The 15,772-nt window shown below is 45.9% G+C and overlaps 2 protein-coding genes across 2 annotated transcripts in view; one reads left to right on the forward strand and one right to left on the reverse strand.

Annotated features, from left to right (window-relative positions):
• The window catches only part of LOC115326472 (cytochrome P450 3A2), a 43,986-nt gene extending 41,154 nt beyond the window's left edge, over positions 1-2,832 (forward strand). Inside the window, exon 14 of the mRNA XM_029987346.4 lies at positions 2,752-2,832. Within this exon, the coding sequence (XP_029843206.4) occupies positions 2,752-2,832 (81 nt within the window). The remainder of the gene's footprint in view (positions 1-2,751) is intronic.
• Positions 2,833-8,508: 5,676 nt separating this feature from the next.
• The window catches only part of LOC115326528 (cytochrome P450 3A11), a 30,319-nt gene continuing 23,055 nt past the window's right edge, over positions 8,509-15,772 (reverse strand). Inside the window, exons 13-14 of the mRNA XM_040499198.2 lie at positions 15,125-15,290; positions 8,509-8,599 (exon numbers count right to left, since the gene is read on the reverse strand). Of these exons, the coding sequence (XP_040355132.1) occupies positions 8,519-8,599; positions 15,125-15,290 (247 nt within the window). The 3' untranslated portion in view covers positions 8,509-8,518. The remainder of the gene's footprint in view (positions 8,600-15,124; positions 15,291-15,772) is intronic.

Genomic DNA, 15,772 nt, shown 5'->3' on the forward strand with positions numbered 1-15,772 from the left:
ATCATTAAGGTTACAACAGAAAATTCGGAACGACCATTTGAAATTATAAGGATCCCCAGGTAGCACATTTTTTGTGCAAAAGTTTGGTTTGTGTCTGAAAACTCAGGGCCAATGCAGGGCCTATAGACTGACACGTGGAGCGGCTTTGTTTACCAACACCGCTGGAAGGCCGCGCATGCGCAGAAGCTATGTGGGCCAAAACGGCCTGGCTCTCCGTGTTTTCGCCGTTGCGTTGTGTGGCGCGCGCTTGGTGGTGACGTTGTAGAGGCGCTTCTAGCTTTATCTGTGCGTCGTATGTACCTGCCAAGGTATGTCGTAGGTTATTTCCGACTATTAGAGCTCGCTATCCGAGCCTGAACGGCAGCGGTATCGAGAAAAACTGTGCCTGAGACGGCGTTGCCTTAGGCGATCCGTACACCTTAAACCAGGCCTGCTGGAGTTCCGAAGTAATGTTGCTGTCACCGACGTCGATGGCTCATGTCGTCGTCTATTTAGTTTTTTGTTCGCCAAGGCTGTTCACGACCGACACGGCGCAGGCTTACAGGTCTCTTGAGGCCTACGATTACTTCGAGTCGGTTTCCGCGCTGCCGGCGGGATCAGCAGAATATGGGTCTTGGAAGTGTATTTATTGATTAAATACACACAACGTCCTTCAGTCAAGGTATGATATTTTCTTACCCTCATGACCACAAGGCACGGCAAAAGGTAACGCTTTGTCCGTTTTGCCGTCGAGCTCCTTTAACTTAGTGGCACGGGCGTTGCGAGCCACAGACGAGCGCTTCCCTCCCGAAAAACCGAGTATAACTTTTCACTATCTGGATTATGGAACTGGAAATTTGTTTCTGGGAACCTAAAATGCAGGTTGTAGACAAAGGAATAATTTCGAAAAACCTAATATTCAGATAGAGTTCATATAGAATCCAGATAGATTTCCAATTCCATAATCCGGATAGGGAAAAGTTATACTGGGTTATTCGGTAGGGTTGGCCGGTGCTTTGTGCGCGAACACCGTGGGAACAAAATTTGGGTGGTTTCGATCAGACCCTGGTCTCCCTGCACATCAGCAAGCCTCGGGACGTAGATTAAAATGAAGCCACACTTGCCTTAAAGAAAGGGCTTGCCGTACAGACGGTTCTCCACGCTAGGCGGCCATTATTTTCAAACCAAGGAAATGATCCAACTTCTGCGTCTTTCAGAGTTTGCCGGTAACTTGTGGAAACTCACTCCGCTACTTTTGCTGCAGCTTTCTGTGCGATTAATGGCTACACAGCTTTGCGGCATCCTAAAATACTATGACGCCCATGCAAAACATAGACCCTTCTGCCCGCACCACCCGGCTTCGGCGCGATTGCAGCGCCGCCGCAGCTCCGTGACGTCAAGCCCGCGTGTCGGTCTATAGAAGCGCGAAGAAGCCAATATTGATCAAGATTTGGCCTTCTTTGTCAGAGTCTAGGTGCCTTGGTCTTAATTCACCAAACCGGTGCCAATGTTACGCTTCACTGCAGGAATTGGTCGCCGAAAAATTGCCAGAGTTAGGCTGCTTCACTACTGGTTGTTTAGTTTTTTATTTGAAACCTTTTGCCTTAAAGTCTTTAAAAGGCCATAATTAGGCTTCACGGCGAGTTCTTCGGCTCATATGTGGCACCCTTGGCTCAAGTCTTGCACTCTGGTAAACGTGTGTCAAGCCAGAGAAAAGTCCTCTTGCAGGTATTACCCAACGCCTTGATCAAAAACCATACTATTCCGAAGTTAGGGCACTATAGGATTTCCCAACTTGTGTCAAGTTGGGTGTTTCTCCGGCGTGCTACCTGGTTTGTGTTATCGCGTTCTTTTGCAGTTTTATATATTCTGGTAAGTATTTAAACGCCCCTGGACACAATACATTGCCTCTATATGTGCTATTGTTAGAAAGCTGCGGCAGAAAAAAAAAAGAACATTCCCTAAGAGTGCGATGTAACACCGGATCCTCATTTTAGACTTAGAATACGATTCTCTTTTCTGCGATACTGAAGGGAAACTTAGAATTTTATAAAACGTCCGCCTGTATGTCGTAAGGCCCTAGTGTGCAGAACCGTAAGTGGCTGACATTTGGCCAGTTTAAACTGTCGCACATGCACGCGAGCCATTCTTTTTGTCTCACGAACTTCGGCAAAACTATACGTTGTTACACCATCCGTCCAGGCGCAGCCGACGCTACGAGCACATGGAACAAATTTGAGAGCTTCAAAGCCGCACCGCTGTGGTATTCGTCATGTTTATGCACGTGTCCTATCGTCGCTGAACCAATCACAAACAAAAATGGGTCAGTGACTTGCGCTTTTGAGACTGCTTCATTTGTCGAATTAGCATGTAGCGTCGTCAGTGTCTGGACTTAAGCGGAAACAAAGTGTTGTATAAAATTGAGCTAAAATAAAGCATAATAGCACGACTGTTAAGTTTCAAGCTCAATGACCCTGTTGAACGGGGGCGCGATTCTGCCAATGCGGCAAGAGTAATAATTATGGCGTTAGGAATAATTCAAGCAATAGTGACTGCACTGATGCCCGCCACTGCCGCGTCTGTCCAAATGAAGAACGAAGCAATAAAAAACTAATTACAAAACTATTTATTGCCTAAGTTCGTATCTATCATAATTGTCCATCCTCCTAAAACGTCACATAGCTATTGTTCATATACAATGCAATATGACATAAAATAAACAAAAGGAAGTTCTTCTAAAATCAAATAATGGTCCGTTCAATTTTATTTCAGGAGGATGGTCTCAAGATTGGTTCTACTTTCGCTGTCTGCTATCCCCAAGATGGTGTATGGTTAAAGGTGGAGAAAATCTGAATCTCAATCAACACTCGAGCCTAAACCATATTTCTTTAGGGAAAGCGGCGTAAAAATTGTCCATGTTGATTATTTTTTGATGATGATTCATGTTCGTTTTAGAGTGCAGCACTTAGGTGCCCGTTTCCGGCTTGAGCGGCGTCGCTGCCACCGTCGGGTAACCGCGCGGTGCATAATGGGAAATGTCCCATAATGCAAAGCGCGGGTGACGTGACGTCACGAGTGACGTCACGAGGGTCACGGGACGTCACGAGGGTCACGTGACGTCACAAGGGTTACGTGACATCACTAGTGTCACGTGACGTCACTAGTGTCACGTGACGTCACTAGTGACGTCACGATGGTCACGTCATGTCACGCGTTGCATCATGGGAGCTTCCTCCTCCTTCGTCTTCCTCCTCCCTCCTCCACCTCTCCGCGAGTTGCGTCACGGGAGACGTCCCATGATGCAACGCGAGGAGAGGTGGAGGAGGGAGGAGGAAGACGAAGGAGGAGGGAGCAGGAGGAGGGAGGGAGGAGGAGGAGGTTGAGGAGAACGGAAGAGGGAGGAGGAGGAGGGAGGACGAGGAAGAGGTGGAGGGAAGGATGAGGGAGGAGGCGGAGGAGGAAAAGGGAAGAGGGGAATGAGGAGGGAGGAGGCGTCGAGCGGGGAGGAGGAGTGGAGGAAATGGGAAGGGAGGAGAGGTGAAGAAGAGGAGAGGAGGGAAGAGGAGGAGAGGAGGAGGGAAGAGGACCGGAGGAGGAGAGGGTGCGGATGAGGAGGAGGGGCATACCCTCCCCTCAGTACCCTTTCCTCCTCCTTCTCCTCAAGAGCTGCGCTCTAATTCGGCGTTACATAAAGTTGTAAACGTTTCTTTTTTTATCTTTTATACTTTTTCAAACACGAATCTTATCTCTATCCGACAAAACAAATTCCAGATCGTTCCTCATTTCTGTACCAATCAATTATGCACTCCAGTTCCTTCTTCCTTACCTGCCTACACTGCATAACCACTTCATTGTCAACCGCAGTATAATTCGTTTTTTAACATGCATACGGTGTGCGCTAGTTATACTTAGGTAAACTGTGTTTCTTTAAATGTTTGTTGTTTAACCACGTTGTGTACGAGCAGACACTGGACCTAATGAAGCTTAATTAGTGGAAGGATCTAGTCCGGTGTTCTCGGCACAAATTTGTTGAAATAATATTCATGTAGCACTTTATTTAGCTACGTTATTTTAGTCAACCAATTAACACAACAAAAGAATTACGAAGTTGTTGTTGTTGTTGTTGCTGTTGTTGTTGTTGTTGTTGTTGTTGTTGTTATTTGCCTCTTAGCGAGTATAGTACAATGATTAGAGTTCACTTACTACTGACCCGCTTTCTTTTTGACGTGAGTAGCGCATCACAGCACATTTAAAACGGGCTAGAAGGCTATAGTTTTCTTCTTTGTTGTCAGTTTGTAATATGTTGCTTTTGCCCGAACGCTTGTGCAAACAAAAACCCTGTAGTACCACCAGTTCTCGCACCCTTAACAATAGAAAAAAATCAGAAATTCGATAGTTTAAGGTTGTTATAGAGCGGCTGCATTGTTAATGAGAACTAATGATCTTTACAAACTCTAAATCGGCTGCCCTATTGTTCGCGGAATGGAAATGTCAAAATATCATATCGCGGCTGGCCACAATGTCACTAAAAGCCCGCCAAAAAACAAGAGTCTCTGTTGTTCATTAATAAAGTACATGCGATTTTTGGGAACTAGTAAAAAATACGCGTCGCAGTCTTGTTCACATTTCACATACATTAAACTAAAAATAAAGAAAATAAAAAGGCAATGCTCGTCGTATGTGCCTTATTTAAACAAAAAGACTGTGGCACGGGGAATGTATGTCCCATTGTGCAGGGTCCGAATATATATATTTTTTTTATGCTTGAAGATATGCAACGATGTAATGTATTTTGTTTTGTTTTTCTCACTCTGGGGGGGGGGGGGGGTTATTATTAGGTTGAAAATTAAAACGAAAAGTTATAATCATTAATGATATATATATATATATATATATATATATATATATATATATATATATATAATATATATATATATATATATATATATATATATATATATATATATATATATATATATATATATATATATATATATTTAGCCTTTGTAGGCTCTTTAAGCAAAATGTTCGCAAAAGACTGGACCTTCTTCATTAATAAGGAAAAATATTATCAAATATGGTTTGCAGACGACAATGATGATGAAAACGCGCTTACAACTAAATGAAGAGGATTTGTGGTTTCTAGAGAATGATGCTGGCGCTTTTGGCAGAAAATTTACTATTGAGGTTCTTTAGAAATCGGTATTGCCGCCACCAAAAGTCCGTACAAATCGGTATTGGTGTCAAAGTAATTTGCTCACCCTAGTTAAATTTCAAACAAAGAACGCAGTGCAGATTACATTCACTAGATAAAGACATATTGATCAAGAAGATTCGTCCGTGACTTCGATTAGGACTACGGGAAAGTACTATAACCTCTAACCCAAGCAGGCCGATGGTCACAAGTCTTCTGCAGTTTTTCTTTTTTCTTTCTTTTTTTGTAGTGCTAAAATTTGAAGAGTTCCTTTTTTATATTCTCGTCAAATGAGTACAAGGTACTGCTCCAGAATGGAAAAGGGTTCCTGAAGAGAAGAAGAGATCAAAGCCACTCTTGTCATGAACATAGGAATGCGTCATGGCGCGCTATCGACTATACGAAACCATTGGCCCATCCATTCAATCAAATCTTTGGTTCTCATGTGTTGCCAACCTGATATCTCGACATCGATTTGAAGGACTTCCTGTTGCTCTATTTTCACAACAACGAATGTCAGCTTGAAAAAGTCCTACCAGAGTTTGATAGACATGCAACGTCATTCAAGTCCGAATTAAAAACAACTATGACATTGTGTGGAATTTAAAATATCTATGAACTTTGTTCCCATTTCATTGATTTTGGTGGGGAAGGGGTGAGGAAGAAAACTGTGGTTCGCAACCTGAGCATTATCTGGTTCCCGATATAATCAAATACGAGCGTGCAGAAACAAAAACAAAAATACGTGAGGTCGCTTAAGCTTCGACTTTAAGAGTGAAAAGCGGTAGCGAAACATATAAATCCCGGCTGGTTAGCAAGCCCTGCAAGCAAGTAAAATGAATTGCTTCATAAAGTGAAATCATTTGAGACACATGGCTACTTTTAACTCGCACTACATGCCATGTTTAATCACTGTCATTCCACTCATGACGTCACGTTGCTTGCGAGCATTCTGGGTTGTTTGAAATTTCCGCGCGAGATCATGTGGCTGCGACGTCATGACCAATCAGGATTTTTCTGTCTCCCCGACGCCGATCCTCTGATCCGATACCGATTTCTGTGATCAAGCTCCTTCAAGCTATCGCGTTAAAACCAAAGTACAATCATGAAGCAACACTTGAAATTCACGAATTTACACAGACAAAATCCAAAAACAGTCTCACAGTCTGCTTAATGTATAACCAAGACCACGATTTCAAAAAGTAAGGCTCCATATGGTAAAGGTTGTACCATCAAAATAAAAGCTATAATCCACATGAAAAATTCATCTCAGCTATCATCATCTTGCAACTAGAAGTTACCTCTTAGTGTTTTTTTGGGTTTTTTTTTTGCATCTGATTTAACTCAGACACTGTATTTGTACATTACATGGGCTGCTGCTAAAATATTATGCAACGAAGAAAAACAGATGGCCGCCGCAAGTGGGTAAATTGGGGAGTTTGAAAATAACGTACGCAATTTTAGCACACGCTAGCGCTAAATTTAGCGCCCGCGTTAACGCACGCTGCACGAGAGAGTTTTAGAATAGCGTATCTCCACAGCGACGCAAAAACCCATGCATCTCGCGCTCGGAACGCCACCAAGATACAGTCACAATTTTTATTTCAAACACTAAATTCTGTAACTAGAGAGAAAAAAAGTTTCTTTTTTGGTCCAGAGTAACATTTTAGATTTGTTTAAACATGAGAATGCCACACGAGCAGTCGACCGGTCGTGTCCGCTTGCGTCGCCTCAGCAAGAGAGGTCTCGTGTACTGACCTTCTCTGCCTTCGCCGAGAAATGTTCGCGCGTCGCAAGCATCAAGTTGCTGGTGATCGTTGTCAAGCCGAGTGCGATGTCGTCCCGTATTAAAAATCGCAGTCACTAGAATGCCGCCAACATCGCGCTCACGACTCCACCAAAGCGGCCGCGGACCCGCAGACATGGTCCTGGGAGCCGCCATTTTTTAACTGTGCTCGTCTTGGCTTTAGCCAACGTTATTAGATTAGCTCAGTTACGTAACTGCTCATAGACGCCGCATGCACGCACAGTACCCCCCCTCACCCACCACGACTCGCCCGGTGTCGCTTGACGCGCCGCCAGACGGCTGCTTTGGTAACTGAATCGGGATACGTTCGTTTCAACGTTACTAGAAACGTAAAAACCAACGGAAAAAAACTCTCTTTATAGTAACTTTTATTGGAGTTGAGTACAAAATGGGGGGACGCGTGATGTTTTCTAAAATCTTTAGTTTGCTAGGTTTTGCGGCACAATATTATATTTTTCATACAACCATGCCTCAGCGGTGATTTCAGGTAGCGCGTCCTGACCTAGGCTCATCTTATCTTCGGGGTGAATTCGCGGCGCGTCCGCTGGGTTGACGGGGGGTGGCATCCGGTAACCCTTTCCACTGTATCTGTTTCGGCTCCGAAATGGCCGATAGAAGCCAAAATAGATGTTGGGTGCAGTTCCTCCAGTGACCACTGCAGGGTAAATGGCGGCGTTGTGATCGCCATTTGGCGCTTCAGCTGGGCTCTTTGGAAAGCATAGTTATGAAACGAAAATATAGATGGCGCTTCGAACGACGCTTGCCGTATGGAAGTGAGTGAGGGGGGTACCCCCACCGCGGGAGTTCCACAACTGAGGTAATCTAATAACGTTGGCTTTAGCCAACTTCTCATCACGAATCCTCCTTGGAGAGGCAAAAAGACACTCAGTACGCACGCAATTTTTAAAAAAATAGCGCACGCAAAGCACAAAACGTGGTTAGCGTTCGGCGCATGCGCAGCGGCGACGAGGCCATTCTTTGCGTACGGAAAGCTTTAGCGTGCGCTATTCTAAAACTCCCTAATAATATTCAATAACGAGATCGCAAGACTTATCACCACTGATATTCACTGATGTTGTTATCACCACTACTATTCAATAACGAGATCGCAAGACTTATGACAGAAGCACTGAAATGGGTGGCCCCGGTAAGTGAACGGCTCTTATCAGAGTCGATGTGTGAAATGTTGATAGTGGACTGGTCATGCATCATCATGGTTTGGATTTACGAGTCCTACTTTTCCGCGACCAGTGTCCTTCGTCCGAAACCATCGGTAAGTGAAGCCTCTAATGTGACTGAAGGATGATTGATCGAACACATTAGATTCCACTTCCTTTTACATGCGTTTTTTATTTCATGTATGGATCAGTACTGGACGAATTTAAGGCTATCGCGCACATGGGGCGTCAACATAAAAGAATTCGTACCAGAAGAAATCGGCAGACACTGTAACAATCAAAATATCCTCGTAAAAAAAGGTAACTGGCGCTGCAATTTATTTCATTGGTGGGAAATTGTTTCCAAAGTTGGGCGCAGACTCAGATCTTCTTCACCTTCAACCAAGCGCCATCCTGGGGATAGCAGAAAAGAAAGGAAGAGCCCAGCTTCAGTTGATCCTCCTGAAATATTTTTAAAAATAAAATAATCTCATTTTAAGCTTTAAAGAATAGTTGTTATGGCTTCTAGGAGGGACGTAAGGTCATGCTAGGAACCACCTGAACGAAAATATCCTCTTTTTGTTAAATCAGTTTCTATTCCGACCGGTATTTGTCCGAACGTAGGCTTTATGGCCACCATTTCCTAAGTTACCTTATGCACAAATACTCCGGCTCACATTAAGTTTGACGCAGCCGACGCTACGTCCCTTTGGAGACAATCAAACAGCGCCAAAAGTGCATCGTAACGGCGAGTGTCGTCTTTGTGTATTTGCCTTCACCGAGTAAACGAATCACGCACATTGTAGGCACCGCAATCCTGCCTCTTTTTTCTTTGCGTGATTGGTTTAATCGGTCAAAGGAGGAGGAGGAAAAACTTTTATTGACGGAATATGGAGAATTCCTTACAGTGTGGTCCTCGTTGCAGCCGTGGTGGTGGCAACCTTCTTAGCCCTTTCCACCTCAGGGTTGGAACTTCGGAGTGAGGTCTCCCACTCATCATGGGATGAAATCGGGTGAAAGGGTCTTGTGGGCAAGCCCAGGTTATGTGGGGCAGAGTGGCTTCCTCGCCGCATAGGGGGCATTCCTAAATGGGGAACATTGAAGGGAAGACTTGGGTGAGGGTGGCTCGGTTGGGAAAGTGATCGTGAGGGAGTTGCCACCAAGTATAGTCCTGCTCCGGAGTGAGGGTCTTGTCGGTTGACGGATTGGGCTGACGGGAAAGGAAGTAGTGTGTGGTAATTTCATGGAAGCTCGATGGACTGTCCCTGGCGAATCTGGCCCCGGGATAGGGATAGGGAGTATGTCCAACTATGAGTGTATCCTCGGGCTTGCTCATGGGCTGCCCCTTTCCCTCGAGACCACCGTGAGTGGGTGTCCAGACCACTCAGACGGTGCCTGCAACCAGGTGCGGATCCAAGGGGGGGGGGGGGGGGGGGGGTGGAAGGTTGACGGGGGCGGCCTTATCTTCCTCCAAAGTCGAACCCCCCTCCCCCTTCTGGGAGGGCAATTTGACATGGGCAAACCCTCCAAATTAAAACCGACTACAGGCCTACCAGGTGGTACAAGGCTCGGTACTCAAAGACGAGGGTTCAAAATAGGGTAGATCGCACCCGAAAAGGCACACTTGTACTCTGCTCCGTCGTTTCAACCAAGACTGAAGTCCGCGGCGGCGGTTTCAAAGCACGACTTGGCTTTGAAACCGCCGCCGGTTTCAAAGCCAAGCCGTGCGCAGCGGCGCAGCGGCGCACATCCAGGGGCCGTCGGCGCAGTGTGGCTCTACGGCAGCTAAAACGAAAGGCGCAACCGGAGTCTTTTTTATGTTACTTTAAATCCCCCCCCCCCCCCCACCCTCCAAAAAAAATATATTTTCTTTCTTAAAACGAAGTTCTGGATCCGCCCCTCTCTGGGACGGGTTTCTGTCAAGAATTTGGAGCGCTGGCTTGGAAATGCGGCCGGCTGCGAAATTTTCAAGCGCTGATTTAGAATTCGTGATGATCACTCACAGTAAGGGCGAGGGCTATGGCTACCTCCTCCGCCGTATCCTGGTCACTGCTCAGGACGGCGACTGTGTATGGGGAATTGTAAGTTGTCATTCACCGCAGCTGGGAAAACTTCTTGGTTGCCGTATTCTGCTACGCCCACATCTTAGGACACCAGAATAAGCCCCGTGTGCTCTTTGCAGGGAAAAACTCGATGTTTCCTGCGAGCAAGGTGGTGGGTGGGATGTACGTTTCGAGGTAACAGATTTGCTATTATTTTGCTTTGGATTTTGGGCCTGACGGGGGATTTTTCTTGGACGAGCTCGTGATATCCAATGTTTAGGCATGCGAGAATGAGCTTACCGGTGGAGCTGTGGGAGAACCTAGTCAGTTGGGCAGCACGATATGCTTCTATTAACTCGTTCTTGTGATTTGCAAACCGAAACCTTCCATTTTAGCAGTGGGAGTGCTAGGCGGTAGGCGTAATGCTATTTCGTAGACCTTGGGAAAAAGGTATTAACCTATTGGTGAACGCCGGAGTGAGGCGTAGGTACGGGGAGAGTATGTTAGCCGCTTTGGACGAATGCTTGCAGGATGCGGCTGCGATCATGTTCGTTGAGGCCCTTATATTTATTAGTCACCCTTTCTAGCAGGCCTATTCGATTATTCTGACTTTGTAATCGTTCAAGGAATTTGTTTGTGGGCCTATTCGGCTAGATCTGCAGTCCCAAAAGTTTGAGCTCCGGGACCACTGGCCCCGGAGCCGCCGGAGCCGCCGGGCCTCACTGCCGTTGATGTGTAGTTTGATGTCAGCGTTGTTTTGCTTCCTAGGGTTGGGGGGCTGAAGTAGTAGTTCGGATTTCGCTAGAGAACAGGCGATTGCTGGTCTCTCCGTTTACTTCCTTCCTATCTCAACCCCTTGTTTTAGTGTTTCTTCTATATGAGCGTCACTCCCTCTGCCGATCCAGATGGTGATGCCGCCTTCATATGGACTGCGTCTGAGTTGGGGGATCTGGCCTAGCTTTTTTGGGATATTAGTGACTGCCACACTGAAGAGAATAGGAGAAAGCACAGCCCCTGCTGCCCAATTGGATATTATGTGGTGTGAGGTCGCCAACGTTGATTACTGCAGTTTCCCCCGAGAGGAATAGTTTGATGTAGTTGTATATCCTCTCTCTGGGGTTCACTGACCCTAGACTCCTAGGGATGGATTCATGGGCGACATCGTCGAATGCCTTTGTGAGGTCTAGGGCCAGTATGGCTGCCTTGTTGAGATTAACTCTGGATTTAATTATTTGCTCATACTGCTGTAGTAGTTTGTCCTGCGTGGATAGCCCAGGAGAAACGTCCCTTGACCTGGAGCCGCGTGTCGCATCCCTACAGGCCTTTGCCACTCTACTTTAAAATTAATTTAGGAGACTACTAAGGAGCTTTTCATCGCGGCTTGTATCGCTTTGGCAATGTTATTGTGAATGTTTCGCTCCAGGTTAACGCATCTCTCCCCGGTCAAGTACATATCCTGCTCCAGCTTAGAGTATCTGCTGTCGGGCTCTCGTTCGATTGAGGGGTCTCAGGGTTGGTGTCTTGATTCTCTGGTTCACTTCTGGCGTACCCTTTTTTGGGGACTGTGGGCGCGACGGGGGCTTGCGCTTGCATGCTAGCCTTAAGGTTCCGATTCTACTGTCTAATTGCCTGTATCTCTAAGGAGGTTTCCTTTCTCCCTCCGAAGCGCCGCCATCTCAGCTCGAAACTTAGCGAGCTCCACCACTTTTTCTTGCGGGATTTGGGAGGGGGAGGGGGGGGGGGTGCGCGGGGGATTGGGTATATGGGAAGGTTGAGAGTGGGTGACCTCTACCGCGAAGCTTACCGTTTTATATGTGTCCCTTGCCTCAGACGGGTGCATAAAGCTTGCCCTTCTGATGTTTGTTGCCGATCCGTGTGACGACCTCCCTTTTCCGGTGGATGGTGTTCTGCCCCTGTTGCTAGAGGGAGCCTAAGTGTTCGCCTTGCTTTTGACCAGCGACTTAATCGCCGACCTGCCTCTGTCTGGGAAGGTGGGCCAGTTTTTGGCGTCGTCGGTGTTTGGAGGTGTGTTTTGACTGCCTGGTGGACCCCTCGCTCACACGGAGGTCGACAGTGGGCTTGCTCGCGACAGTTGCCTGCAGCGCAGTTGCAATCTTTTCGGGAATTCCGGTGTTCCCATGAGGTGCGACCCGCTGGGGTTTTCTAGGCCGCAGTTAGGGCACCTGATGGTCTGATGAGGGCAGACATCCTACCGATGTCCCTTTGACCAGCACTTGGTACAAGCATCGGTCTTGTGTCGACACGGGGTACAACAGTAAGTGGCTGGCCGGTAGCGAACCTAGAAAGGGATGTTTGGTCCGTTGAATAAGATTTGTACGACGTTTGTTTCCTCGAGACGCCTTGCTGCGAGTATAGGCAGGTCCGGGTTTGACTTGACCAGAGCCTGGTTTATTTCGGCTTGTGAGTCCTCCTCGGGGATGTTGAATATAATTCCCGCAGTGGTGTTAGCCTGGGCAGAAACGTGCGCTGCGAAATCATATTGCTTGCCTTTGACCAATATTGTTTTTACTGAGCACAGTTTCTTTGTCCGCTCTTCCTCCTGGGTGCTTACTAATAGGTTGTTGACCTTTGTACATACGCGGATTCTGTCCCTTGGGTCAGGTGTGAGTTGTGCCACCTGAGTGACGCAGTCGGCTAACGTGGTAGGTCAGACGTTGCTGAGGTTTAATGCACTCTGGGGTGAAGCACGACTTTGGCGTGCTCACCCGGAAGCCGTTCAGCAGGTCGTCCTCGTGCCGGGACAGGTACGGTGCTGCACTTTGTCGCTGAAGTTGCTGTTGGCGAAGTAGCTGACAATGGTGGTGGAGTCGAACCGGGCGAGATGTCTGAATTTAGGGCCCGCTGGCTCCTTCGGATGCCCGTCAAGGACTGGTCGTATTGCTCTGGGGAAAGGTTTTCTCCGGCTACAACAACCTCCATGGCCGATGTCGTACCTAGGCCCAACCGCTAGTCCCTGCGGAAAAGCCTAGTCCCGGCGTAGTCCGTTGAAGCTCAGTCGAGGTCCCAAAAATTATAGGGTGTAAACCCCGAAAAGTGGTAGCCGTTGAGTCCTCTTCACTTCCGATGTGTTTTGGTGCCGGTTGTTGGTGAATGTCTTGCGAAGTTTCACGAAAAACATCCTCGGTGAAAGGAGGCCCACAAATACAACGAGCACTGCGTTGATGCACTTTTGGCACGGTAAGACTGGCACCACCGAATCGTAGCGTCGTCAGCGGTCGTAATGCACCCTAAGCGTGCTATGTGACAGAATACGTTGTCACTCGACACAAATGTTACATAAAATGCATGCTTTTAATGCCGTCTTGTTTAATCTGGCTTTTACCTACCCTGCTATGTATCATCAACATGGTGAAAGCTTATTAGTATATTTCAAGCGTATATCATAAAATAAAATCGGCGGTTTTATTCGTGTTGCGAGTGCTACATCTAGAGGTATCTAAATATAACGCGCATTTGTGGTTTTCTACGCAAGATCTTCGCAAGAACAAGCTTTCTTTTCTAATATGCTGGTGAAACCGTAAAATATGACGTAAATAATTAACGCAGAAAATCTCTAAGAAAAACATTTGCGGTGTGATGTGATTCCTTTTTTAAATTTGTACTTGGCTACCGCATGGTGGTGACAACCGTGAAACATTACCGTTTCCTCAAAATGTCTGCCGATAACGTAAGTGTACCCAAAATTGTAATTACATAACGCACTGATGTCATCAAAATTGCGGCTCCAAACATTTTTTTCCAACCTTAATAAATGAGTTTAATTTGCGTAACTCATGGTGGGACCGAAGAAAAACGCTGCTAAGCGGCAGGCTTGACGAGATCTTGTCACCCGTACAACGGCAGACAGCGGGGGCAAAACTAATGTGATGAACGTTGCTGAAAGCAGCTTGTCATAAATGCACATGAGAGGGAACACAGGGGTACATAAACTACAAGCAGTGTTTAACGCGTCACTTTTTTTGGTAACGTTGTAACGTACTCGTTGAATTTCCAAAACTGTAACGGCTAACGCACTTAAGTCGCCTGTAACGAGTAACATGTAACGAAGTTACCTTGCTCGTTACATACTCTTCCCAAAACATCAAAAAATTACACCTTAACTTTTTTTGTATCTTTTACGCGCCAAGCCATATACAATTTTGCGATTTTGCGTTTTTTTGTTTTATTTGAGTATTTATGTGGAACCCTAGAAACAATAAAGTAATCCGGAGCGCAAGTTCGTCTGCTTTTTTGCCGGAATTGTGGTGACGTCAGAATAATGCCGGGCTCTGATTGGTTCTGATTGAAGGATAGTGGGTAGACATCAAGGCAGCTTGCTTTGAGGTCTACCCACTGTCCTTCAATCAGAGCCAATCGCATCTCGGCGTTCTGACGTCATCACAACCCCGCCGAGAGAAGCAGACGACCTGCTCTCCGCTTTATGTTCTGTTTCTAGACGGACGTAATGTTTTTTTTTTTTTGTTTTTCTTTTTAAATATGGCGTTTATATGTACTTGTACAGACAAAAAGTAAAACGTGTTGAAAAAAAATTTAAAGAATTAACGTGCTTTACTTTGTACCGGTAACGGTAACGCGTTCCTTTTGTTTGCAAGTAACGAGAAACGCATTTCGTTTGTTTTTTTTATTTTTCCGGAAGCACCTACAACACTGCCTACAAGAACGCTTTATGACATAAAAAGATGCAAAAACACTTTCCGAAAAAAAAAATGCGCGAGTCAGAGAAATGCGAAACAAACGTAAAAAGTTTGAAAGAATAACAACCAAAAACTAAGCGAACAGAAGCGAAAAAAAAACACATCATGAATGTGAGAATCAGTGCAGTCGTTATATGCAATATACAATAAAGGTGAGCGCCATTGCGGTCGTCATGTGCAAGATGGCGTCAATTTCACAAAACAAAAAGGAAGTGCGAAATTTCACGAACCTCCACGTGCCTATCGTCCAGCAGAAACTTGTACTTGGCCAGCATCTTGGCCAGCGTCAGTTTCATCTCGAGCTGGGCGAAGCGCATTCCCACGCAGTTTCGGGGTCCGTTGCCGAAGGCCTGAAAGGCCATCGGGTCAAAACTTCCCTTGTTTTCGGCGCTGAATCTGTATTGGGTCAAAGGAAGAACTCGCAAAACCAAAATAAAAAGGCGTGCAAGAAAGATAGGAATGCGTCTTCGCTATTAATGACTAAAGATGGCCGTTTAAAACTTTTAATATTCAGATATCTCAAGATATTGTCCACTGTTTATACCTAAGCATGTGAATAGACCGTAAAAATTAGATGGGCGGATTGCTAGGTGTACAGGTTCACTTGGAAACAACAAACAATGGAATGGCATTACTAAAATCATTTATCAGACCATCCAGAGGGAAGGTAAAAGTCATAAAAGCTAAAATTAATAATAATTAAAATCTTGAACTTAAGGAAAAATAACCACAGGAATCGGAACAGTAGTCAGGTCATTTTTTATTTTAATGTTCTTATAGCAAGATTTTAAGTTCGAGGGTTTCCCCACACCAGATCAGAACTTTTTACTCAGCAGAACTTTGGGGAGCTCACGTGTGTCACCCTCTGGGGAATTTTC

This window comes from Ixodes scapularis, unplaced genomic scaffold (assembly GCF_016920785.2).
Source record: "Ixodes scapularis isolate PalLabHiFi unplaced genomic scaffold, ASM1692078v2 PGA_scaffold6__148_contigs__length_123643588, whole genome shotgun sequence".
NCBI lineage: Eukaryota > Metazoa > Arthropoda > Arachnida > Ixodida > Ixodidae > Ixodes > Ixodes scapularis.